We start from the raw sequence: 26,130 nt of genomic DNA on the forward strand, positions 1-26,130 counted from the left end.
TCTTGTGGTGTCCAGTATAGGAATTTAACCCCAGTAGAGATCAGCTCAAGTGTTAATATTTTATATCCCGGGAATCCCCTTCAGGCCTTAGCCAAAAGAATTTTAAAACGGGAAACTGTGTCCGATGCCCCCTCCCTGCAAGGAGCCCTTGAACGGCAACGAAAGAGAAAATTCTCAAAGGACAGCGACTGTGCCTGAGCCGGTACCCCTGGGACAGGAGAGGAATAAAACTAATCCAGAGAGAGCACCCCTCTCTTTGTAAAACAGAGGCAGAAGTAAGTAATTAGAATGCCACAGAAGTGCAAAGAGAGGAAAAAAAGAAAGAAAGAAAAGGAAAGAAAATTCGGGCTCTTTCCAGCCATAAGATGACGAGGAAAGAAGGACGCCTGGTCGAGGGGGGCCGTCCCAACAAGGGGAGGGAGTGGACTAGGCCGGAGGGAGAGGGGGGCAGAACGACGGCGCACAAACAACCTGGAGGGGGAGAAAAATGGTGACCCTGCACCCAGAACCCGCTACAGGCTACGCCACCCGTTTGGGGGCAACTTTGCCGGGGACGATGGTCCTGGTAAGAGGAGCCGCGGCGGCCGGATCGCGGCGGCCCCAGCGCGGGGCCCAGTCCGGGGTGATCCCCGAGCCGGGGAGGCCAGGGCCGGCCGCTCGAGGAGGGTGGCGGGGCCCGACCCGCCGAGGAGCGCTCAGAGCCACCGGGTCTGCAGAGACCCGGGGGCCGACGGCATTTGGGCCCCGTGCGGCCGGCGGCTCCGCGGGGGAGGGGCCGCCACTCCTCCCGGGCCCCTTCCACCAACCCCCGACCTCCTCGGCCTCTCCCCACCCCCCAAGACAGGCCATCCCGGCAGGGGCTCGGCAGCCGCCCCCGACCGGGACCCCTCCGGCTCCCCGGGGCTGGGCCTCCCCGCCCCCACGCCCCAGCCCCCAGCCTGACTCACCTCGCGAGTACAGGGACTTGGGGGACTCCAGGTCTAGGTCCGCGCTGAGCAATGAGATGAAGTCCGAGGGCATCGCAGCTCGACCCAGCCCGGCCCGAGGGCAGCGGGAGGGGGGGAGCGGCGGTGGCGGCGGCACCTCCTCTCCGGGACCGCGGGCACCGAACCGGGGGCGGCAGGCGAGGGCGGCTGCCGCTGCCTCCTCCTCGAGGGCAGTGACTTCCACCGAGCCGAGGACCGAGGAAACGGCGGTGGGGTGGAGGGGAAACTCCACGGGGACTAATTCTCGGCGAGCCAGGAGGGGGGTTCAGGGCGGGGAAAGGGAAGGGGAGAACCAACGGGTCCGTTTCGTGCTTCTCCTCAGCGAAAACTGACGGTCGCTGCCGCCACCGCCGCCGCCGCCGCCGCTGACAGGAATCTGAGCCCCGCCTCCCGCGGAGCACTGCGCAGGCGCGGAGGGGGGGCCGCCCCAGAGCGGGGAAGAGCCCGGGCGGCGAAGGAGGGCGGAGAGGCGCACCACGGAACAGCATCAACAAGGGCTTCGCTTCCTGCGAACAGCGGCCTGGGGCTGCTGTTCCTGAGCAGGGAAAGGGCCCCGCCGGCAGGGAGGGAGGGAGGCTGGGAGGTGTCCGCGCCTGGGGCCCCGGGGAGGGAAAAGGTATTTACACCGACCTGGTGGCGGCGAGCCGAAGGCGGCCGGCCCAGCGCCGAGCTGAGCGCAGGAGGAGATAGACCTGGGGAGGGGGGGAGCCGAGGCGTCTGCGAGAAGAGGGGAAAGACCCCAGAGCCGGAACGGCCTGGGTGGGCAGGCTTGGGGTCTCGCAGGGGAATGGAGTGTCGTCGCTTGCACAGTCACCACCCCTTTGGGGTTTGCATAGCAATGTCTGAATAGAGTTGGTCAAAAGGCTGTCAAACTCATTTCTTAATTAGGAAATGACGGACCATATCCTGAAGACCTCGCGTTATTGGTTGTTTTTTAATTAAAGTACCCTTTCCCTTTACCTTTGCCTTTCCCCTTTTTTCTCTCCCCCCTCCCCCAACCTTTAGGGGCTGAAAAAAAAATTTTTTTTGTAAGTCTTTCTGATTGTGCTGGGATGGCCTGGTTTATTCGGTGTGGGTGATAAAAGTCGATTTAAAAATTGAGTGATATGAATCCACGTGACTGTTGTAGAGGAAAAAAGCAAACTTAGAAACCATTCTTCCAAACGGTTTTCATTTTTTTACCTTTGGACTAGGCAAGGATGGGGGAAGAACACATTTGAGTTTTTGCTATTCTGTTCATGGCGGCCAAAAGTTTCCGTTGCAAAAACTGAAAATCCTCACCTACACCGCAGACCATTTCCTGACTCTAATAGACTTCTGAGAAATTTTTAATCAAGTTATTAAAATATCAATTGGAGTGCAGGGTATGCTACTTGGGAAGTAATTTTAATCTTGTGTAGAATATTGATGCCAGCGGTCACTGGGGCAACATTTTTAAGCTATTTGAGTTGGTTTAGTTTCTCTTATTTTATCTACAAAGATAGTTACAAAGCTTAAAAATTAGTGTCTCTCTCTCTCTCTCTCTCTCTCTCTCTCTCTATATGCATACATATGTATACACACACACAATTTATAGAGCCTTTCCCCTAGGAATTTGAGCAGTTCATCTGGACTTGGAGTGGTGGGCATGGGGGAGAAGCTGTCAGCAAAGGAGGCCCCTGTGCAGGTGTATCTGCGGTGGGTCCCTCTGCAAAGCTTTACCCGCAGACTTAGAATTTAAACTTGTGTCATCGGAGTCTACCTATCTTTCCATCTGAACATCTGAGTCAGGTTGCCCAATTCTCTTTACTGCATTCTGTGTAGTAATCAACCCTGTGAACATTTTCTTCCTGTCAGAGGTAAGAAAGCTTTTCAGAACCACCCCAAGATGGCAAAGCAGAACAAGAAACTGTCCTCAAATCTACATCACCACTGTACGCTGTTGTAACAAGTCCCAACGGAAGTCCCTTCAAAACTGGTCCGAGTCCCACTCATTTAAGAGAGGAAGATTCAAACCCCACATTGCCCAACGGGCTAAGGCCTAGGCCAAAGCTTTTGAATCTGAGTAGGTGTAAACACCTGTTGGAGACCTCCCCCCTCCATTAGTCAATATATAATGTGAGGAGAGGAAATTGCAATGCACCAGGCAGAACCCCAATACAAAAAAAAAAAAAAATGGGGTGAGTCACTCTGAGTGTATCCCTCTTCCCCAGACCTATGTAATCATTCAACAAACTTAGGGTATAGGAAATCCCCATTGCTGTTCTGACTCTAATTAACAAGTCAAGAATTGGCAAGGCCTCTTCCTTCCCCTTTCCCTCAACACTTCTCTGCCCTTTTGTGATTTTTTTTTTCCCCAGGACTGATGCTTTGTTGTTTATGTTAATCAGATTTCCCCTGATTAAGTAAGAGCAAAGTGAATAGGGGTCTCCCAAAGAGTGACTTGACCTAGACTGTGAATTCCAAGGATTCTTTAAGCTCAGGCCCCACTCCATCAAGCCCTGCATCAAGCAGTGATTATATCTAAATGAATATTTGAAAATTCAATGGTTAACTCCACCTCCCATCCTTTTACAGAGATACATTTTTTGGAAAAAATGCTTAAATGGATAGTTTTCATGGTCTTGCTTCACAATAGAATAGAGACCCAGATTTTCAGTTTGTACTTAAATTTTCAGTGACTGAAAACACACATAAATTCATTAGTAAACAGTGTTTGCCCTTCTCTGATCACAAAATACAATATGATCTTCCTGATATTCAGGGTTACCAAAAATAACTATCTGATCATTGTGTCTTTAGTAAATTACGTGCTACCTCAAGTTCCAATGATATTACCTTCTCTGGTCATTAATATCTCATTTGCTTCCCCTTCTATATGATATTAGAAATAATCTTATTTTATACTTTAAAAACCACCCTATCACCAAATCGTATACCTTCATAAAACTTTATGCACAACAAAAAGTAAAACTTTAAGTATATAAACTTTGGAAATTTCCTCTCACTGAAAATTACAATAGAATCATGGAACAAAACATAAAGCAGATTTAGTAGTTTGTAGAATTTCTTTACGTTACTTCCCAATTGTTGTATCACATTCCCTAGTTATTTGATTAAAAAGTCACAAGAAGCCCAGATTCAACTACAAGGTTGTGTAAATTACGCAATAGAGTGGCAGTTCTTATATTGATGGTGTGTTCTTTAACCCCTCCTGGACCTGTTTAGGCCCTTAGTGAATTGTGTAGCTGGTTCTGCTCTCAATGAAAGAGGTTCAAATATCAACCACTGAAAAGGAATTAAACAAACTCATACAGAAGAGAGGAATGTGTTGTCACAAGATCTACAGAATCTTCATCATTGTAATACAATTAAGGCTGTTGAAATAATTTTAGTCACATGTACATTCTAGAGAACCTGCTAAACAAACACAAAACCTGAAAGGAAAATTTCTAGAGAGATCTGAGTCATAGACCAAAAAAGCGTTTAGACCACAAATTATCTTTGCCCCACCTTGGGAGCACTCCTTAATAATGGAGAATTGGAACTTCCCTGGTGGCACAGTGGTTAAGAATCCGCCTGCCAATGCAGGGCACATGGGTTCGATCCCTGGTCCGGGAAGATCCCACATGCCGGAGAGCAACTAAGCCCATGTGCCACAACTACTGAGCCTGCGCTCTAGAGCCCGCGGGCCACAACTCCTCAGCGCGCAAGCCACAACTACTGAAGCCTACGCGCCTAGAGCCTGTGCTCCGCAACAAGAGAAGCCCCTGCGATGAGAAGCCTGTGCACCGCAACAAAGAGCAGCCCCTGCTCACTGCAACTAGAGAAAGGCTGCGCGCAGCAATGAAAACCCAACGCGGCCAAAAATAAATAAATAAATTTTTAAAAAATAATGGAGGGGCTTCCCTGGTGGCGCAGTGGTTGAGAATCTGCCTGCTAATGCAGGGGACACGGGTTCGAGCCCTGGTCTGGGAAGATCCCACATGCCGCGGAGCAGCTGGGCCCGTGAGCCACAATTGCTGAGCCTGCGCGTCTGGAGCCTGTGCCCCGCGACGGGAGGGGCCGCGATAGAGAAAGGCCCGCGCACCGCGATGAAGAGCGGTCCCCGCACCGCGATGAAGAGTGGCCCCCGCTTGCCGCAACTGGAGAAAGCCCTCGCACGAACCGAAGACCCAACACAGCCAAAAATAAATAAATAAATAAATAAATAAGAAAATCCTTTAAAAAAAAAAAAATAATAATGGAGAGTTGATGGTGGTGGGAAATAGCAGTGACTAAATTTGTGCTGAAGTTGTAACCAAATTCTTATTTGATTGTGTTTATGTGTCTATTTTCACCCTTAGAACATGTTCTAGCAAATATTTCTGAAGACGAAATTTGTTTCCATAGTTTTGCCATTGAGTTAAGAATATTCTCACCTCTTACATCTTTCAAAGTGCCGAAATCTGATAATCAAGCATCTAATTCACTTTGATGAAGTACTTTGGCACTTTATGAGTTGGTTGGTCTGAGTCGGAGTTTTCATTTGAAGTCTCATGGAGACAAAAGTCTCTCAAGATCTAGAATGATTTCAAGTCCTGAGATACAGTGCAATCAGTTTGAATCCAGCAGACTTAGCAGTGAGAAAGGAGGTAAATGCCAGAGGGATTCAAAGGGTGGATTAGGGAGGAGAAATTTTAATGGGAAAATAGAAACCCCTGAGTGCATTAAACCAAGAAAGGAAGACATGTCTAGGTCATCCCATCCCAACAGTAGGCGGGTTAGACTTATGCAAACTGCACAAGTTCTTATTCACACTGGTCTTGATACCACCACCTATGTTTGCTATGGTGCTCTTTCCACATCTAATTATAATATATATTGAGTCTAGTAGCCCTACCTCAGCTGTAATATTAGTTTGACCAAGAGTACAAATTAGAAGTGGTTTTACAATTTGCCATTACCCTCTCTCAATTCATGGAGTTTTAACCTGAGGTCCATGTCCTTCAAGACATCTGTGATCTCCCTAAACTTGTATACAAATTTTTGCAACTGTGTTCCTACATACATCTCTTTCTTTGGGATGAAAGTCTTTAACATTCATAAGCTTTCTTAAAAAGAAATCCATAACCTGGAAAAGATGAAAAACCATTCCTCCATATGAATCAAATCCATTCTTCCCTCTTTCCACAAATGGGCTCCTGGAACTATGCTAGGTACAGGAAACATGAAGATTTTTAGAGACAAATATGAGAAGTTTACTCTCAGCCTGATGAGGGAGATGACCTGTAAGTAAACAAACTCGCATTGTGACAGGTGCTAAGCTAGAGTTCTGTACAGGTATCTAGAAATAAATTATCCTTTTGCTTTCTTAGGTGATAGAGGGGAAAATGAAGGAATGTCACCTAACACATCACTCTTTCTCCTCCGCCTGCTATACCCCACAGCTGATATCTCTTTACTCCAACCCCAATTTCCTAAAGTGGTTAAAAGAGGCTAGATAATTGCAGGGCAAAGTTCTAACATACAAATGTTTACATTGTGATGCATCACAGCTATTATGTGTTGATACAAATATTCCAAGAAATACCTGGGCTTCATTGGACTTTGTCAGTAGATGGTCAAAGAAGCAGTGTCTTTTTTTTTTCAGCTTTGCTGAGGATTATGGCTAAATACTTAGGTTAAGGATGCAATGATAAAATAGTTGAATTGGTCATCCACAACTAAGCTCCAGAATTGAAGGGCTAAGTTGAAGTTACTGGATAAACTAGACTGACTTTAGAAATAATATATTCTACCTGAGAAACATTTGTTTCAGCCGAATAGAGAAAGGTGGACCGCTCCAGACATGGGAAGCGACACACAAGGGATCTACCCACAGGTGTTAGAATCTAATTATAAAATATGAGGCTTAGAGAGAATATTCATTTATTTATTCATTCAGTTTCTCTACCTGTAAAAATCCTACTTATCCTTCAAAGTCCAGCTCAGATATTAGTTCACCTGTGAATTCATCCTGAACCCTTCCAAGCAATATTAATTTTTCTCCCCTCTGGGTTCCCATAGCATTTTGTTCAAACTGTTAGTATAGCAATTATCACAGTGAATTACATTTCATGGATCCCTCTCTAATATATTGTGAACACTGGTTGTACAGTCTCTAAGAAGATCAAAATAAATAAAACACATCCTTGCCCTAAATAACTTATAATTGATTGTGAGCACATAATTTAGCACCAAGACAGAATGAAACAAACTCTCTAATAAGCCATTTGTAGATATTTTAATAGGAATTTGACACTAGGTACAGAGATGGATAGAATGAAAGGAGAAACTAAAAAAGTAAGAAAAGGGCAGAGGTGAAAGGCCTTAAATATTATGCCAAGGATTTTGTTCTTTATCCTATAGGCACTGGGGGGCCATTGAAGGTTTTTGAGGAGGTAAATGACCTGCCCGGAGCTCTATTTTAAGTAAATAACAGAGGCAGCAGTGTGGAGAGTAAATTGGCATCTGAGAGCCTGGAAAGAGAACCCAGGCAAGAGTGAATGAGGCCCTAAAGAGAAGAGTCTGAAAAAAATGGAAAGAAGGCGTTATGTAGTATATATCGTGAAAGTGGAATTAGAGGAGCTCAAAACTGCTTAAATGTTGAGTGAGGGAGAGAGAAATTCTGAGAATATTCAAGAAAAGGAGATAATGGGACAAAGGTTTGAAATATCCACCAATAGTTTCTTCATCGTTGGAGTCCAATAGCTTAACCTATCAAAAAAATATTTAACAGAGATGCAAACACCACTAAACATGAATTACCCCAAGAGACTTTATACTTAGTTATCTAGAGCAGCAAAAACTCTAACCAGAAAAGAAATTATCCTAGATTTACTTCTTACCAGTAGGAAATCCAAGTAAACAACTTGCTGAAACTCAGTAAAAGAGTAAACTGATAAGAAACAAATCTACATGAGCTTGCATTCCCAATTTTCACTCTAAACATACTTCAGCATTAACATTTAAGCCTTTAAATGCTTGCTTTCAGAGTAACTGCATGTGGAAGAATTTCAAGAATCCTAAAGGCCAACAATTCTTCCGAAAAAAAGAAAAAAAAAAAAGGCTTGTGGAAATAAAAAGCAGCCATGATGTCTTTAAAGAGGATCAGTTTGCAAACCTTCCATTCACGGAAGACTTGGGTAATAATGGACCTAAGGTTTACTCTGTAAGGCCTAGCCCAAAAGCATTTTTTTTTTTTTAAAGGTCTGCCTTTTTTTTTTTTTTTTAAATTTTATTTATTTATTTATTTATGGCTGTGTTGAGTCTTCGTTTCTGTGCGAGGGCTTTCTCTAGTTGCGGCAAGTGGGGGCCACTCTTCATCGCGGTGCGCGGGCCTCTCACCATCGTGGCCTCTCCCGTTGCGGAGCACAGGCTCCAGACGCGCAGGCTCAGCAATTGTGGCTCACGGGCCCAGTTGCTCCGCGGCATGTGGGATCTTCCCAGACCAGGGCTCGAACCCGTGTCCCCTGCATTGGCAGGCAGACTCTCAACCACTGCGCCACCAGGGAAGCCCCCAAAAGCATTTAAAAGCCAGGTAAAAAACAGGCTAAGGGAACTCTGAACTTAGCCCCGATTGCCTGAACTGGAGCCATAAGGAACAAATAGATCATCTGCCCTTTATAGCTATTAAATAAGTATCCTTTTTGGGTACAAGAGATATGAAAAGGGGGGAAATTCAGGAAGAGAAAAACAGAGAGAAAAACCCATGGAGGATTGATCTAGTAGATTTCCTTCAGAGGGAAAGAGGAAGATGTAACCTGTATCACTGCTCTTGAGCAGGTTCACCCTAAGCCCCAAATCTGACTTTGTCTGCGGAGTTGGGGGCCACCTTTAGAGTTCTCATTGCTTCTAGACAGACCTGGTATTTTCTCTGCAGTGTTCACATACCTCAGTGGTCAAAACCTACCCAAGGAGCATGTAATCACATGATCCAAGGAAATATCTGACAGATATGTATTACTCATGGATGCACACACCTGTTTATGATAAGTCTATCAGAGGCTATTTGATGAAGTGGCAAGTGAACTGACTCGGAACCAGGAGTCCTCTAAGTTCTAGTTCTAAGCACATACTAAGCAGAGGATGTGCACTTTTGGAATGCCCAGCAGGCAGTCACACTTCTCCTGAGTAGTGTGACTTTCCTCCAGGGAGGAGTTTTGGCTTTCCCTCTGGACTTAATCCTGGGTGGGGTAAGGCTGGACCGGCTGGCAACACCTCACCACAAAGAGGAAAGAGCCTGTCTGAAGTGGAGGGAGCAGAGGAAGCATTGCCAAGAGGTGGAGAGAGAGGAAAAACAGAACCTGAAAAAGTCATTTGAGTCTCTGGAGGAAGCCATGCCTGACTTCAATGATCTGAATTGATAAATTCCTTTTTTTTTTTTTTTTTAAGAGGTTTGGGATTGGGTTTTCTGTCACTTCAAAGTGAGAAAGTCTTAACTTGATACAATCTGCCCAAGTTTATGGAACTTTTCTTGGGCTTTTGTCTCCTCTCTGTGAAATAAGTGGGTTAGATTACTTATCAGGCAGGCATTGTGTTTGGATGCTAGTAACACACACCAGTGGCTCACAGGTTTTATTTTTCTCGTGCAAGGAGTCTGGATTAGGCAATCCAGGGCTAGTCTTGAAGTCCCACGATGCCATCAGGTACACAGGCTTTCTCCTCTGCTAGGGTTTGAGATTTGGGCCCTTGTTCTCATGTTTGCAAGATGGCTGTCACCTCCAGGCATCCTGTCTGCATTCTAGGCAAGAGGAAAATGGAAGGGTAAAGGGCAAAAGGAACAACTCTGGTCCCTGGAACACCCACACGGTGGGTTCTACTTACATGTCACTGGGCAGGATTGTGTCACATGGTCATCCCAGCTAAAAGAAGGCTGGGAAATGTGTAGGTACATTAGATGGCTACACTGATGCTCTCTGAACACAACTGGGGGTCAGGTGGCAAGGAAGAGGGGGAGAACAGATGTTGGGTAGACATTTACAGACAATTACAGCGCCTGCTGCAGACTGCATAATAGCAAAGGTAACCTCCCTCTCTGAAATTCTGTAATTCTAATCTTCTTTCTACTTCATATTACCTAATCCTTTCTTTTTTCTTTTTTCTTTTTTCACCATGCCATGCGGCTTGTGGGATCTTAGTTCCCTGACAAGGGATTGAACCCGCACCTTGGGCAGTGAAAGTGCAGAGTCCTAACCACTGGACCGCCAGGGAATTCCCTCTAATCCTTTCTTAATGCAAAAGAGCTAAATATTTTGCATAAAGAGAGCACATTTTAAAAATCTCAAATTTTGGAGAAGTAGCGGTACATCTCATCAATGAAAAGACCGTAGGTACACATGAGATATCAGATTGTTAGTCAAAAACCCTTCACATTTATTTTCTCTTCTGTGAAACTTCCTTCAACTTTTAAATTTCAATCTTCAGGAAGCCTATTCCCACTCATCTCAACTATTCTGATGTCTTCTTTAATTGAACTAAGTTCTCTGATTTTTCCTTCATAGCTTCCAGTACTTCTCAAATGATTTAGAGCCTCATCTTTTATCTCTCCAACTAAATAGTAAACTCGTAAAAAACAGAGCCCAACACTTAGCACAATGTGGTGTTTGTAGAGAGCAATCAATAATGGCTGAATGAATGAATAATTGAAATCTGAATTTCTATGTCTTTTCTCTCCTCAGAACTCCTGTCCTCAATGCATGCTTGTTAACTGACTGCACCTCAGGGTCATTACCAAGGCAATTTGTATCCTAGGAAGCCAGCTTTAGAAAGCCTTTGATTTTCTACCTTTAAATCCTCTCCAGCATTGTACATTCAGGTCAGCCTCAGGAATCAGCACCCTAATCACCTCCCTTCGCCTAAGTGTTTCACCTAGACCCTTACTTTTTTTTTTTTTTGCCACGTGGCTTGCAGGATCTTAGTTCCCTGACCAGGATCAAATCGAACCCGGGCCCACGCAGTGAAAGCACCGAGTCCTCACCACTGCACCACCAGGGAATTCTCTAGACCCTTAACATTTTAACAGATTAAAGGTCTTACCTTCAGGAAATTCTTCTTATATCTAAATTAAATTCTGTACACTGCCGTGTCCTCCCCCTTCACTCTCTAAGTTGACAGAGCATAGTAGGTAACATGTTCGCCAATGCTTTATATAGGGCTGAGTGGATTGTTTCTTTTTTTAAATTAAAAAAAAAGTGATGTGGGGGTTTTATACTGCTAAAGCAATAAGTGTTCATTGTAAAAACCAAAAATAATAGCAGAAAATATAAATAAGAAAGTAATAAATAACAATTAGTCAAAAACTCCTAAACCACCACATAGAGACGATCACTTACCATGTATCTTCATGGAAATTTTCTATGTATATTTGCATTCTATATACAAAAATTGACTACACTATGTATACTATTATCCTGCCTTCTTGATGTAACTGTGGACATCAGTACACATCAATAAATATTTTTAATAATGTGTGACGGCAAAGGAGTACTTGACTGTAGAATCAATCTTAATTTATTAGCCAATCACTCACTTTTTTTTATGATTCTTTTTTTAAATTAATTAATTAATTTATTTACTTTTGGCTGCACTGGGTCTTCATTGCTGCACGCGGGATTTTCTCTAGTTGTGGCAAGTGGGGGCTACTCTTCATTGCGGTGCACGGGCTTCTCATTGTGGTGGCTTCTCCTGTTGTGGAGCACAGGCTCTAGGCGCATGGGCTTCAGTAGTTGTGGCACATGGGCTCAGTAGTTGTGGCTCGCGGGCTCTAGAGCGCAGGCTCAGTAGTTGTGGCTCACTGGCTTAGTTGCTCCGCGGCACGTGGGATCTACCCCGACCAGGGCTGGAACCTGTGTCCCCTGCATTGGCAGGCAGGCCAATCACTTACTTTTGTCATTTAGTTTATTTCCTTTCTTGAAAACGTTTGTAAATACCACTGAGATGAACATCCTTGTAGCTAATCTGTATTTATAGCCTTTTCTTAATTATTTCCCTTGGATATACCCCTCGATAAGTTTTACTTTGATGAGCAGTAAGGAAAAACAATGTATGAAATAAGAGAGAATGAAGCAAGTCCATAGTAGCTTTTCACCATTATTTTGGGACCTAAAATGTGTTTGGCTTGCAGGTTCGAGGGCTTACTCAGCATAACGTAACGCAACGATTTTAAAATATATTCCTGTGGCTCAACACCTGGAAATCCGAGCTCTCTGCAAAACACTGCAGAAATGCTGATAGGGAAACTTAAAATCACAAAACACATAACTTCATGCTACATCAGAAACCATCCTAGTCCAGCATCTAGTACAGACAAGCATGAGGTATCCAGTTAAGAAAAACACATCAGGGAGTTCCCTGGTGGTGCAGTAGTTCAGAGTCCGCCTGCCAATGCAGGGGACATGGGTTCAAGCCCTGGTCCGGGAAGATCCCACATGCCGCAGAGCAACTAAGCCCATGTGCCACAACTACTGAGCCTGCGCTCTAGAGCCCGCGTGCCGCAACTACTGAGCCCGCATGCTGTAACTACTGAAGCCCGCGCGCCTAGAGCCCGTGCTCTGCAATAAGAGAAGCCACCGCGATGAGAAGCCCGCGGACTGCAAAAAAGAGTAGCCCCCGCTCGCCACAACTAGAGAAAGCCCGCGGGCAGCAGTGAAGACCCAAAGCAGCCAAAAATAAATAAACAAATAAACAAACAAATAAATAAATTTATTTTTAAAAAAAGAAAAACACATCAGAGAAAAATTTTTAACTGAGAAAGTTTGGCCCATTAATTAATTATTGTTCTACTCTAAACTGAAAAAAGGCTGTCATTATCTGATTTGGTGGAGCTCAAAAACTATTAGTGCAGATGGAAAAGCAGAATATTTTGTTCTGAGTCTCTACTCTGCCACTTATTAAATGCATAAATCTCTTAAACACTCTGAAGCCTCAATCTCCTCTTCTGCAAAATGGGTTTATAATAGTACCTTTGTCATTCACAGTGTTATTACAGAGAAAAAATGAGCTAAACTGTGAAAAAGCACTTTGTGAAGTGTAATATTGTAACACAAATGTCACCAGTAATGGTTATTGTAATTGATGAAGTGTTGAAAAATTCAGGCTTTCCTAGAACTGAGTTTGTCACAAAGATTGGACAGCATAAATATAATCCTAAATATAAGAATTTAATGATTTGAGGGCACTCTATCAAACCTGCCATAAAATAAATATCTTATAGAAAAAAATACTTAAATCAACCTTCAAAAGATGAGGTTAAAAAATTCCTTTCAGTTCTATAAGTTCTTTTATTCTGTGACTCAGGTGGGAAGGGACACTTATTCTATGAACTTTTATTGTTGTTCAGTAGTTTATTCTTACATGGAAACTTAAAGGACCTAAACTTTATAAAAATAAGTAGCTTTTCAGAATGGAAAAAATGTCTCTATACTAAAATCATAAGCGCGAAAAACAACAGTATACGAACAAGGACTGAAAGATAGTAGGCAACAATAAGAATATTTACACCAAGATGGCAGCTTTACAGATTTTTCTTTTTAAAATTCCTGTTATTCATAATATATCATTTGAAATAAATTTTTAAATGTATAAAGAATTGTCTTTCCTCTTTGTCTTATCTTTTTCCTTTCTATTTCTTTAAAGTTTTTAATTACATGGGCAAATCAATTTAAAGAAATTCATCCCATGTTAACAGTACTTAGAGTTCTATGCCCCTTAATCAGTTTATTCTCATCCAACTTTCAAAATATTTATAATTAGGCAGGAAACATATCTTTCTAATCTATGTTCTAGAATAATAAAATCAATCTTCCTATCCTGGTTAGAAACAAGTTACAAGGTAAACAAATGTTATAGGTGAGGTGGAAAGAATATTGTAAAGGAGACAAAATTATGGTCATCTCAATCAATGCAGAAAAAACATTGTGTAGTATTCATTACTCAGTCGTGATGTAAAACAAAAGCTCTAAGCAAACTAGGAATAAAAGGGAATTTCTCTTATCAAATAAAGGTTTAATTAGGATAAGCTTACCTGCAAATGACAAAACAGAAACAGTGGCTCAAACAAGATAAGAGTTTATTTCTTACTCATGTGAATCTGGGTGATCCTGGCTAGCATGACAGCTCCAAGATCATCAAAAGATCAGCTATCTCCAATAAAGATGTTTAAAAAAAAAAAAAAAGATCAGCTATCAAGAAGATACAGGGGCTTCCCTGGTGGCGCAGTGGTTGAGAATCTGCCTGCCAATGCAGGGGACACGGGTTTGAGCCCTGGTCTGGGAAGATCCCACATGCCGCAGAGCAACTGGGCCCGTGAGCCACACTTACTGAGCCTGCGCGTCTGGAGCCTGTGCTCCGCAACAAGAGAGGCTGCGATAGTGAGAGGCCCGCGCACCACGATGAAGAGTGGCCCCCACTTGCCACAACTAGAGAAAGCCCTCGCACAGAAACGAAGACCCAACACAGCCATAAGTAAATTAAAATAAAATGACTAATACTCTTAAAAAAAAAAAGAAGATACACCTGTCGGGACTTCCCTGGTGGTGCAGTGGTTAAGAGACTGCACTCCCAATGCAGGAGGCCCAGGTTCGATCCCTGGTCAGGGAACTAGATCCCACATGCATGCCGCAACTAAGAGTTCGCATACCACAAATAAGGAGCCCGAGAGCCACAGAGCTAAGGAGCACGCTTGCTGCAACTAAGACCCAGCGCAACCAAATAAATAAATAAATAAATAAATAGAAGAAGAAGAAGGTATACCTGTCAACAGAAAGGAGGAGGAAAAGGAAGGGGGAGAGCATTTCCCCTTTCCTTCAAGGATATGTACCACCTCTGTGTGATACATAATTATATCTTCTTGGCTGAAGCTTAGAGATAACCACATCTACTAACTGCAAGGGAAGCTGAGAAATACAGTATGCATTTCGGGTAGCTATATGCTCAGCTACAAATCTGGGGTTCTATCACTGTAAGAATAAAACAGATAATGGGAGACAACTATCTACCAAAAACCAACAGCAAACTTACAGCAAACATCATGGTTAGTGCTGAAAAATTAGAAACATTTCATAAAAATATGAAACAAGACAAAGATGCTTTCCTTTCTGTGCTATTAAACATCGTCCTAGAAGTTCTACCCAATGCAATAAGAAAAAATAAAAAAGAGGAATAAGGATTCAAAAATAATACAGAAAAATCTTTGTTATTTGCAGTTGAAATGGTTGTCTATGTAGGAAGTCCAAGAAAAACATCAGAACAGTTCAGCAACTTGCTGGTAAAAACAACATCCAAAAATCAAGAGTGTTGTTAATGATAAAAAATATAATAAGAGCAACAAAAACTATGAGATACCCATGAATAAAGAGACAAAAGATGGACAAGACTTTTAAGGAGAAATTTACAAAACATTGAAGGATATAAAAGACGATTTAGGTAAACACAGACTACACTTTGTTAGTGAATAGAAGGACTCAATATTAGTCTATAATTTAGCCTATAAATTCATTAGTCTATAATGTTAGTCTAGAAATTCATTGTAATAATCAAAATTCCAAAAGGCTGTTTTATGGCTCTTGATAAACTGATCTTAAATTTCACATGAAAGAACAAGTATGCCCAAAATAGCCAAGATTATTTTGAGGGAAAAAAACGAGGAGGAGGGAACTTGACTTACCAGACCAGATAAGAAAAATTTATCATAAAGCCATATTTAAAAAACAATTCGACTTTTGTTTAGGGATAGACAAACAGATTAAAGGGACAAATGGCCCAGAAACAGCTGAAATACATATGGAAACTTGGCATAAAATAGAAATCGCATTATAAATCAGTGGAAAAAGATTAAAAACTCAATAAATGATGCTGGAACAATTAGCTACTAATACAAAAAATAAAATCAATTTGTTTCCTACCTTACACTAGATAAAAAGAAATTCCAGTGTGATGAATTGGGTGATTGGGATTGACATGTATACAGTGATGTGTATAAAATTGATGACTAAAAAAGAAAAAAAAAAATTCCAAGTGGATTAAGAATCTTTAAGGTAAAAACGTAACCTGTAAAAATTGTTAGAACAAGGAATATCTTTGTGACATCAGAATAGGGAAAGATTTTCTACACAAGACTCAAAAGTACAAAGATAAAGAAAAGCACTTGATAACATTAAAATTTTAAATATCTGCCAGACCATATTAATATAATACGATAATATACCATAGAAAATATCAAAGGATACTTATAAACTGAAGATATTTGCAACTCAACACAACAAAATTAATAGATGACCCAACAAAAGATTAATACACTGAATATATATAAATTCCAACAAACATTTAAAAAAAACAAGTAACACATTTTAAAAAATAGGCAAAGGTTGTGAACAAGAAATTCATCAAAGAGAATCCTGGATAGTCAATAAATATATGAGAAGATGCTCAATCTCACCAGTAACTAGAGGAATGAAAATTAAAATAACAATCACATAACTGCAGGAGTAGAAAAAAATTAATAGACCTTATATTTTGAAATAGTTTTAGATTTACAGAAAATCTGAGAAAATAGTAGAGTTTCCATATACCTCATGCCCAGGTTCCCTGTATGTTAACATCTTATAAGTGTGGTACATTGTTACAATTAATGCACCAATATTGACACATCATTATTCACTGAAGTCCACAGTTTATCCAGATTTCCTTAGTTTACCTAATGTCCTTTATGTGTTCCAGGATCCCCCATCCAGGATACTACCTTACATGTGGTCCTTATGTCTCCTTAGTTTCTCTTGGCTTGACATTTTCTCAGACTTTCCTTGTTTTTGATGACCTTGAGAGTTTTGAGAAATGCTGGACAGGTATATTGTAGGTTACCCCTCTATTGTAATTTGCCTGATGTTATTCTTGTAATTAGAGTGAGGCAATGTATTTTTTAGAGGAAGACCACAGAGCTAAAGTGCCATTTTCATCACATCATATCAAGGGTGCATATCAACATGATTTATGATATTGATGTTGACCTTATTCACCTGGCTGAAGAGTAGAAACATTTAGGGACCTTAAAATTCTAAATTTAATTAGGACGAAAGGAAAGGAAATGAGAACTTTCATACACTGCTGATGCTGGTGGAAGTATAAATTGACAAAACAAAAAATAAGCAAATGAACAAACAAACCCCTCACTTTGGGTAGAAATTTAGCAATAGTGGTTGGAAAGTTGGAAATGTCTATACTCTTGACTTAGCAATTCCCCTTCTAGATTTGAGAAACTCTTACTCATGTATATAAGCATGCAATAACATGCTTATTGCAACATTATTTGTAATATTGAAAAACTAGAAAGTGGGAAGAGATGTCATCATTTAAAACGCTGGATCCATTGGTGCTTGAAGCCTGACCAGCTCCCCTGCAGCCCAGAGTTTTTCAATTACATGGCCAAATAAAATTCCACCTTAAACCTGTTTGAAATGATTTTTCTGTTACTTGCAAGCTTATTGAGTCCTAACTGATACGTCTAGATATTATTGTCAAGTTCATTTAAATCCATGCCCAGTTTTTTAAAATAGGAAAAAGGCAACAGCTATTAAGCAAAGCCTAAACGCCTAGACTCTAGATCCTAGAGGATAATTAAACCACAACAGCCAACATCCCTGGGTTTACAGTCTACAAACTATTCCAGACAAGTCTTGATCAAAGAGCAAAATCGGGGCTTCCCTGGTGGCGCAGTGGTTGAGAATCCGCCTGCCAATGCAGGGGACACGGGTTCGATCCCTGGTCTGGGAAGATCCCACATGCCGCAGAGCAACTGGGCCCGTGAGCCACGACTACTGAGCCTGCGCGTCTGGAGCCTGTGCTCCGCAATGGGAGAGGCCGCGATAGTGAGAGGCCCGCGCACCCCGATGAAGAGTGGCCCCTGCTCGCCGCAACTAGAGAAAGCCCACGCACAGAAACGAAGACCCAACACAGCCAAAATAAATAAATTAATTAATTAATTAATTTAAAAAAAGTGAACGCAATTAAAAATAAAAAGAAAGATTGGTAGCAAATATTACAAAATTAATGGTTATTTCTGAGTTAGCAGTGAGAATATAGGTCTGGTTTTTATTTTGTTACTCTTTGTACTTTTGTGTATTTTTGAAATTTCTCAAAATACAAAAGAATTTCTTAAAAAAAATGGGAAGGAACTACACCAAAATAGTAATAGTGATCATCCTTTTATTCTTCCTTCTGCTTTTCTATCATAATTTCCAAAGATTTTGTAATAAGCAAATCTATAATGGGAGGGAAACCACCGAATCATTTTTGTCTTGTTCTAAAGTTTTGTTTTTAGCAGACATAATCCTAGTATCTGGAGGTAATATCAGTACAGAATCAACACTGAGCTATCATCTTATGCATTTTTATATACATTCTTCTTAATATAATCCCCAGTACTGAGTAGCTACAATTAAATAGGTGATGGAAAAGCCCATACTGTCCTAATATATCCCCCACCCTGATCAGTGGGTTAAAGCCCTCTCATGAGCTTGGGAGTCATGAGGACATGAGTCATGGACAAGATATCAATGTCTATTGTGTCTTTAATTTCTAAGGAATATAATGTATATTGGCCTGCACAAGTGGTATTCTGATATCCTGAACTGAGGTTACTGCCCAGAGACAATGGACACGTTCAAAATAAATAGAAGTAAGGTATTTATTGGAATTAGATAGGGTTCCTCTTACAAACTATTTTGTCATTCATTGCATTGATATTAACAGTTGGGTAACAGCAGGTGTGAGTGGGTAAAATGACTCTAAATCACAGTCACGTGGGACAAGTTAGAAAAATTGTGCATAGCATGGAAACCTTTTTACTTTTGTAACTCTCTGAACAAGCAAAGCTTGAGTTTCCAAGTCTAGTGACAGATTTATTTTAATGTAATTGAATAATTGGAGTTTTCCACTGTCAGAAACTTTTATCCACTTCATTACTTAGAGGATTAAAAGAAAATCTGATCTGGTGTTTTACGGAGTTTTCTCTTCCCAGGGACCTAGAGAGGGAACAACAGGGAACACATGACCCTGGATATTATCTGTTTCCGCTGCATCTGACTGAGCACAGTATATACGAAATAATTGCCAAGAGTTTAAAGTCTGCCTCTCCCCTCTATTGTCTCAGAATGATTGCGTTTTAGAGCTGGGGGGAAAGAAACCTTAGAAATCACTGAATCCCTCTCATTTTACAGGTGAAAAAATTACGGCATGATTTTGGAAGGAACCAATGAAATTAAACTTAGGCATTCTCTATGACCCAGCAATTCCACTCTTGAGAGCAAGCAAGGAGAAGCCTACGGAGACACTCAAAGATGTTCATTGCAGTATTGTTTGTAACAGAAATAATATTAATAATTAGAAACAACTAAAATATTCATCAGTAGGAGAGTGGCTAATAAAACATAAAATGGTCATATCATGAAGCACTATGCAGTAGATAAAAGGAATGAGCTGGAGTTAAGTAGACAGATGTCAAAACCAGAATGAATCCAAAAGCTAAGTTGCAGAAAACCAGAAAATTCATTTACATAAAAACTCATTAAAACAGAACAAAACAAAACAAAACTCATGGGACTTCCCTGGTGGTGCAGTGGTTAAGAATTTGCCTGCCAATGCAGGGACATGGGTTTGAGCCCTGGTCTGGGAAGATCCCACATGCTGTGGAGCAGCTAAGCCCGTGAGCCACAACTACTGAGCCCGTGAGCCACAACTACTGAAGCCCCTGCTCCACAACAACAGAAGCCACCACGATGAGAAGCCCGCACGCAGCAACGAAGACCCAGTGCACCCAAAAATAAATAAATAAATTTATTAAAAAAAAAAAAACTCATACAACAAATGCATTTACCAGGGGCCTGACCTAATCTTTAAGGGGTAAATGAGGAAAGCTTTCCTGAGCATGTGACAATATTGCCTGCTCTTTTAGCCAAACGTGGATGGAACATGCCTGCCATGGACACAATTCTGAATAAATAAGTTTATGCCAATGGTCTGCAGCAAAGGACATCAGATGTGACTTCTACTATCTAAAGCTCGCTCAACTGGCATAGCTTGGGCAGACTGCCATGAACTTAAGACTAAGCCAGCTGGTAAAAAAATGGAGCCCAGTACAGGTCCTGTCCTCACCAGAGATCTGGAGGTCATAAATAATAAAGCAAATTGAGAATAGAGGATTTACCATGTTTCTTATTTCTCTAAGAATTTGGACAAAATCTCCCTCTCCAACAAAAATACATCCTAGTAGACAGAAATGGAAAAGACCTGTTAGATCACCAAATACCTCCATCCCCAGTGACCACGGGAGTCAGGTGAGTTCCCAGTTGGCAGATGTGATCAGATCTTTGTTCCTTTCCTTAATGAGGCCAAAAGGGACTCCTTGGAGCTAAGGCATCTATTTTAACATTTTGAGAAGTGTGTTTTATTTATTTATTTATTTTAAAAATTTATTTTATTTATTTATTTATTTTTTGGCTGCATAGGGTCTTCGTTGCTGCGCGTGGGCTTTCTCTAGGTGCAGTGAGCGGGGGCTACTCTTCATTGCGGTGCACGGGCTTCTCATTGTGGTGGCTTCTCTTGCTGTGGAGCACGGGCTCTAGGAGCGCAGACTTTAGTAGTTGCGGCACACACGCTCAGTAGTTGTGGCACACGGGCTTAGCTGCTCCGCAGCATGTGGGATCTTCCCGGACCAAGGATCGAACCCGTGTCCCCTGCACTGGCAGGCGGATTCTCAACTGCGCCACCAGGGAAGCCCAAGATATGTGTTTTAAAAGCGCCTCTGCATCCCACTTTAATGTCCTGATTCTTTTCTCCACTGAAAAATGGTGTTACCTGGACTTAAGAGAGGGAGTTTAGCAATCTCTTGCCCTACGCATTTACTTTATACGTGAGAAAACTAAGGCCCAGAGAGGGGAATCATCTGACTCAAAGTTGCACAGCTATTTATGACAGAGGCATTCTCAATCCTCTTGATCTCCTCTTTCACCTACATTTGGGTGAAACATATATATTTTAACATATACTCTTTTGTTGTTCCCAAATTAAGAAGTGATACAGCTAAATGCAATGTGGGTGTGAGAGATCCTGGAACAGCAAAAAGACATTAGAGGAAAACCAGTAAAGTCTGAACAAAGTCTGAAGTTTAATAGTAGAAATTTACCAATATTGGTTTCTTAGTTTTGACAAATGTTCCAAGATTATGTAAGATGTTACAGTAGGGGAAAGGGGGTAAGGGAATCTCAGCACTATTTTTGCATGTCTTCTGTAAATCTTAAATAATTCCCCAATAATATTATTTTTAAAAAGTAATAAAGGTGCATTAAAATAAGTTCAAACAAAACAGAAGTATTTAAACGAAAACCAAAACAAGGCCTTGTAGAACCCCCTTACATTGTTGGTGGGAATGTAAATTGATGCAGCCACTGTGGAAAACAGTATGGAGGTTCCTCAGAAAACTAAAAATAGAATTACCATATTATCCAGCAATCCCACTCCTGGGCATATATCCAGACAAAACTATAATTCAAAAAGATACATGCATCCCTATGTTCATAGCAGCACTATTCACAATAGCCAAGACATGGAAGCAATCTAAATGTCTGTAAACAGAGGAATGGATAAAGAAGGTGTGGTACATATATACAATGGAATATTACTCAGTCATAAAAAAGAACAAAATAATACCATTTGCAGCAACATGGATGCAACTAGAGATTATCATACTAAGTGAAGTAAGTCAGAAGGACAAATACCATATGATATTACTTACACGTGGAATCTAAAATATAACACAAATGAACCTACCTGTGAAACAGAAACAGAATCATGGACATAGAGAACAGACTGGTGGTTGCCAAGAGGGGAGGGGTTGGGGAAGGGATGGAGGGAGGTTGGGGTGAGCAGATGTAAGCTTTTATATATAGAATGGATAAACAACAAGGTCCTGCTGTACAGCACAGAGAACTAAATTCAATATCCTATGACAAACCATAATGGAAAAGAATATTAAAAAAAGAATGAATATATATGTATAACTGAATCACTTTGCTGTACAGCAGTAATTAACACAACACTGTAAATCAACTATATTTCAATTAAAAATAAATAAATAAAAATACAGACTTCCCTGGTGGCTCAGTGGTTAAGAATCCCCCTGCCAATTCAGGGAACACAGGTTCCATCCCTGGTCTGGGAAGATCCCACATGCCGTGGAGCAACTAAGCCCGTGCGACACAACTACTGAGGCTGCACTCTACAGCCTGCGAGCCACAACTACTGAAGCCTGCGCGTCTAGAGCCCGTGCTCCGCAACAAGAGAAGCCACCACAGTGAGAAGCCCACGCACCGCAACGAAGAGCAGCCCCCGCTCGCTGCAACTAGAGAAAGCCCACGCGCAGCAACGAAGACCCAAGGCAGCCAAAAATAAATAAATTAATTAAAAAATTTAAATAAATACATAGAAATATAATATGTGCACAAAAAGAAGCCTTGTAATTCTGTCCCTAAATTCAAACTACTTTTAATAGCTCAGTGTGTCTCTTTCCAGACATTTTCTTTTATGTTTATTCAAACACACACATACAGTTTTTAAATATTCTATCTCATTTAACCCTTCAAACAATTGCACGAAATTACAATCAAATGAGGAAACTGAGGCTCAGAGAGGGTAAGTAACTGTGCTCAGGGTCATAGCCAGTAAATATCTGGGACTAGCTTCAAAGCAGACGCTACCTAACTCCAAATCCATGCTATTCCCAGGGTCCACGAGGCTGTGCCCTGCACAAGGGCACTCAGCTCAGGGGTTAAGGGGGGCCCCCACTCTATGCTCTGTAAGTCATGCACACTGGCAAGAGCTTCATCTGCCCGGAGGGCAGGGGCCTCTTTTACTTGTTATTAAGGCTCCATATGGAGTAGCACCAGCCCTCCTTGTTCCCTCTCTCCCATACAAAGAGGACAGCGATGCTGGCCATGGCCATGATTCTTGTAGAAAATAGTGAGTGTAATTTTCGATGTGTTTTGTGTTGCCAGTGGTGAAGGGTGGGAAGAGGGGTGGATTCTGTAAATATTAGGAAGCACAGGGGCGTGGCATTCCATAATATGTACTGGCAAGCCCATATTCTGCCGATGATGGGCACACGTTTTGGGTCCTCTGATGTTAACTAATAGCAAAGGATTCAAAACACAAAATATGTTCAGCTGTCTTTCCCAAAGCAATGTGCTCCACTTGCCAGGAATGGAATTTTCACACATTTAAGGTCAAAGTGAAATTTCTGGGAGGGATCTCAGTGAATCATAAAGCCAGTCACCACGTGCAGGGGCTCTGAATAGGAGGAAATCGGAACAACAATATGCTGAGTTTTTCAACGCTGGCCTGTGGGCAGTTCCTGAGCCCTGTGTGACCTTCCCAACAGAAAAATCACCTTTGGTTACATTAGCACAGCGGCATTCTGAAAAATTCACTGGCAAAACAACGTGTAAGTGTTGCCCCTTAGAAAGGAAGAAACTACACCTCTGTGCCAAGTCCAGCATCAAGTGCTTTCATGTGCTCTCACTTAATCCTCACATCTCTCTGTGACGAATGTACTATTTTTTTTTTTTAAGTAAATGGTGCCTCATCACCAGTGGTTAATTTTTTTAAAATTTTATTTATTTTTGGCCGCGTTGGATCTTCGTTGCTGCGCGCACATGGGTTTTCTCTAGTTGCAGTGAGCGGGGGCTACTCTTTGTTGTGGTGCATGGGTTTCTCATTGCAGTGGCTTCTCTTGTTGCAGAGCACAGGCTCTAGGCACGTGGGCTTTGGTAGTTGTGGTGCACGGGCTTAGTTGCCCCGCGGCATGTGGGATCTTCCCAGACCAGGGATTGAAGCCGTGTCCCCTGCATTGGCAGGCAGATTCTTAACCACTGCACCACCAGGAAGACCCTGAATGTACTATTATCGTCCCCATTTTACAGGCGAGGAAACTGAAACCCAAAGAGGAGAGGTGACTCACCTAAATACCACACAACTACTAAGCAGCTGAAAAAGGATTGCAATTCAGATGCGTTTGACTTGGAAGCAGGTACTTTTTTCTAAATGTTTCAAAGTAACTTTGCAAACAAACTATATATACATTTTTAAATCTCTGAAGCCTAAAAAAATAAACCACTTCTACAGCATATGCTATCCCCACACTGTGGTTTATATTCTGAGACCAGATGGTAAAATAACCAACAGTCCTTTCCAGCACTCACACAAGTTCTGGTCACACTGTTCTACACTCAAGGAAGATCTAAATACATTGGATGTGGTACCCAAGGAACAGATTCCACATTTCAAACTTATGTGTATTATGTGTTTACCTTGCACCTGACTTTTTCTAAGATTTGCCCCATTCGCTCCTTAGTAAACAACCATGAGATCAACTAACATTACATTTATCTATGAAGCTTTCCTTTCCGAACATTTTATTATGAAAACCTTCAAACACATAGAAAAGTTGAAATAATTATATAGGGAACACATATACCCACCACCTAGATTCTACCATTGACATTTTACTATACTTAACATTTTTTACTGGTTTTAATAGGTGCCAAGAACTTTGCACGTCTCATCTCACTTATGCCATGAAGTTGGTACTATTATTACTCCCATTTAATGGATGAGGAAATTGAAGTTCAAAGAGTTAGTGACAGACAATGAGTTTGTCTATAAAACCACTACTCTGGTTATAGTCACAAAGAGGGAAGCCAACCTGAGCTGAATTTAATGGAATCTTATTAGTTCAGTTCATGTTGGAGGTTTTTTTTCTGAATCAGAGAAGGAATTTCCGGGTGTAAAATTCAGCAAAGGAGGCTATGTGTTGAGCAGGAAGAGTTTGTTCTTTTGAATTCTTTATTTTAAAAAGTGTACAGCAGAGATACATACACAAAGATGTTCACTGCAGTGTTATTTAAAATGAGAAAAAATTGAAAACGACCTAAATGCCCCAAATTAAAAAAACAGTTGATGAGGGTATGCTCAAAAGATGGCATACGATGCAAATGTTAAAAATTATCTTTCATTTGCCTCATAGAAATATTTGTCAGTCTAGCATAGGACATATGTGCACGATCCAAATGTAATGTGATAGTCAGGAATGTAAATGCTAAGATTTCATATTATTCTCTTTGGCATAGGAAAATAACAGATTGAATATCAGAATCTGAAAGGCACAGAACTCCAGGAAAAAAGGATCTGTGAAAAGCACTATCATCTAGGACATGTATTGGGTGCATTTAGTTCGGTCTTGAAAAGCCTAATATAAGGTACAACAGCAAAAACAACAAAAATCACCAGCATCTTTCATTGTGCACACATTTATCGAGTAATTACTAGATGCAGATCCTGGAGACTCCCTGGTGGAGAGAAAATGTTCCTATCTTAGGGAGGACGACAGTCTATAAAGGAAGTAATTGTCCTACCTCATCTCTGGATCACATCAAATGACTGGTTTAGGAAAGACTCCTCCATCTGATAATACTTAGAGCAGTGGTTCTCAAACAGGGGCGATGTTCCCCACCACCACCACCCAGGGCATTTGGAAATGTCTGCAGACACTTTTAATTTTTTTTTTTTTTTTTTTTTTTTTGGCTGCATTGGGTCTTTGTTGATGCGCGCGGGCTTTCTCTAGTTGCAGCGAGCAGGGGCTACTCTTCATTGCAGTGCACAGGCTTCTCATTGCAGTGGCTTCTCTTGTTGCAGAGCCCGGGCTCTAGGCATGCTGGCTTCAGTAGTTGTGGCTCACGGGCTTAGTTGCCCCGCGGCATGTGGGATCTTCCCGGACCAGGGCTCGAATCCGTGTCCCCTGCATTGGCAGGTGGATTCTTAACCACTGCGCCACCAGGGAAGCCCAATGTCTGCAGACACTTTTGTCACAACTTGGCAGGAAGTGCTACTGGCATCTAGTGGGCAGAGGTCAGGGATGCCGATAAACAACCTATAATGCACAGAACAGCTGCACACTCCCCTCCCTGAGCAAGGAATTATCTGGATTTAGAGAGACTCTCAGGATTCTTTCTTGGAAGTTACAGAGAAGGAGAAACATGGAAACGGAAGGATGTCCCAGAAGAAGATGGCAGCCTTTGGGGCATGTGTGTGCAGTGGGGGG

The 26,130-nt window shown here is 41.7% G+C and overlaps 2 protein-coding genes across 6 annotated transcripts in view; one reads left to right on the top strand and one right to left on the bottom strand.

Moving 5' to 3' along the window:
* Window positions 1–26,130, bottom strand: part of NFAT5 (nuclear factor of activated T cells 5) — a 190,433-nt gene that overhangs the window by 120,947 nt on the left and 43,356 nt on the right. For 4 of the 5 annotated variants that reach the window (XM_057533771.1, XM_057533770.1, XM_057533769.1 and 1 more), the window contains exon 1: window positions 948–1,374. The exons of the other annotated variant lie outside the window; for it this stretch is intronic. In XM_057533771.1, the coding sequence (XP_057389754.1) occupies window positions 948–1,020 (73 nt within the window). In that variant the 5' untranslated portion in view covers window positions 1,021–1,374. Of the gene's footprint in view, window positions 1–947; window positions 1,375–26,130 lie in introns of those variants that run through there. 5 annotated transcript variants of the gene reach the window in all.
* Window positions 459–2,087, top strand: LOC103003483 (skin secretory protein xP2-like). The gene is made up of 2 exons (XM_007198196.2): window positions 459–565; window positions 1,309–2,087. Exons 1-2 carry the CDS (start codon window positions 488–490, stop codon window positions 1,834–1,836), a joined length of 606 nt encoding a protein of 201 aa, XP_007198258.1. The 5' UTR covers window positions 459–487; the 3' UTR covers window positions 1,837–2,087.

The sequence above is a fragment of the Balaenoptera acutorostrata genome, chromosome 19 (genome assembly GCF_949987535.1).
Source record: "Balaenoptera acutorostrata chromosome 19, mBalAcu1.1, whole genome shotgun sequence".
Classification (NCBI taxonomy): domain Eukaryota; kingdom Metazoa; phylum Chordata; class Mammalia; order Artiodactyla; family Balaenopteridae; genus Balaenoptera; species Balaenoptera acutorostrata.

What these genes read in the sequence shown, in the direction of transcription:
- LOC103003483 (XM_007198196.2), top strand. Translation starts at nt 488, where the DNA reads ATGGTGACCCTGCACCCAGAACCCGCTACAGGCTACGCCACCCGTTTG. An exon ending in TGCCGGGGACGATGGTCCTG is followed by an intron (nt 566 to 1,308) that starts GTAAGAGGAGCC and finishes GCTTCTCCTCAG; the next exon opens with CGAAAACTGACGGTCGCTGC.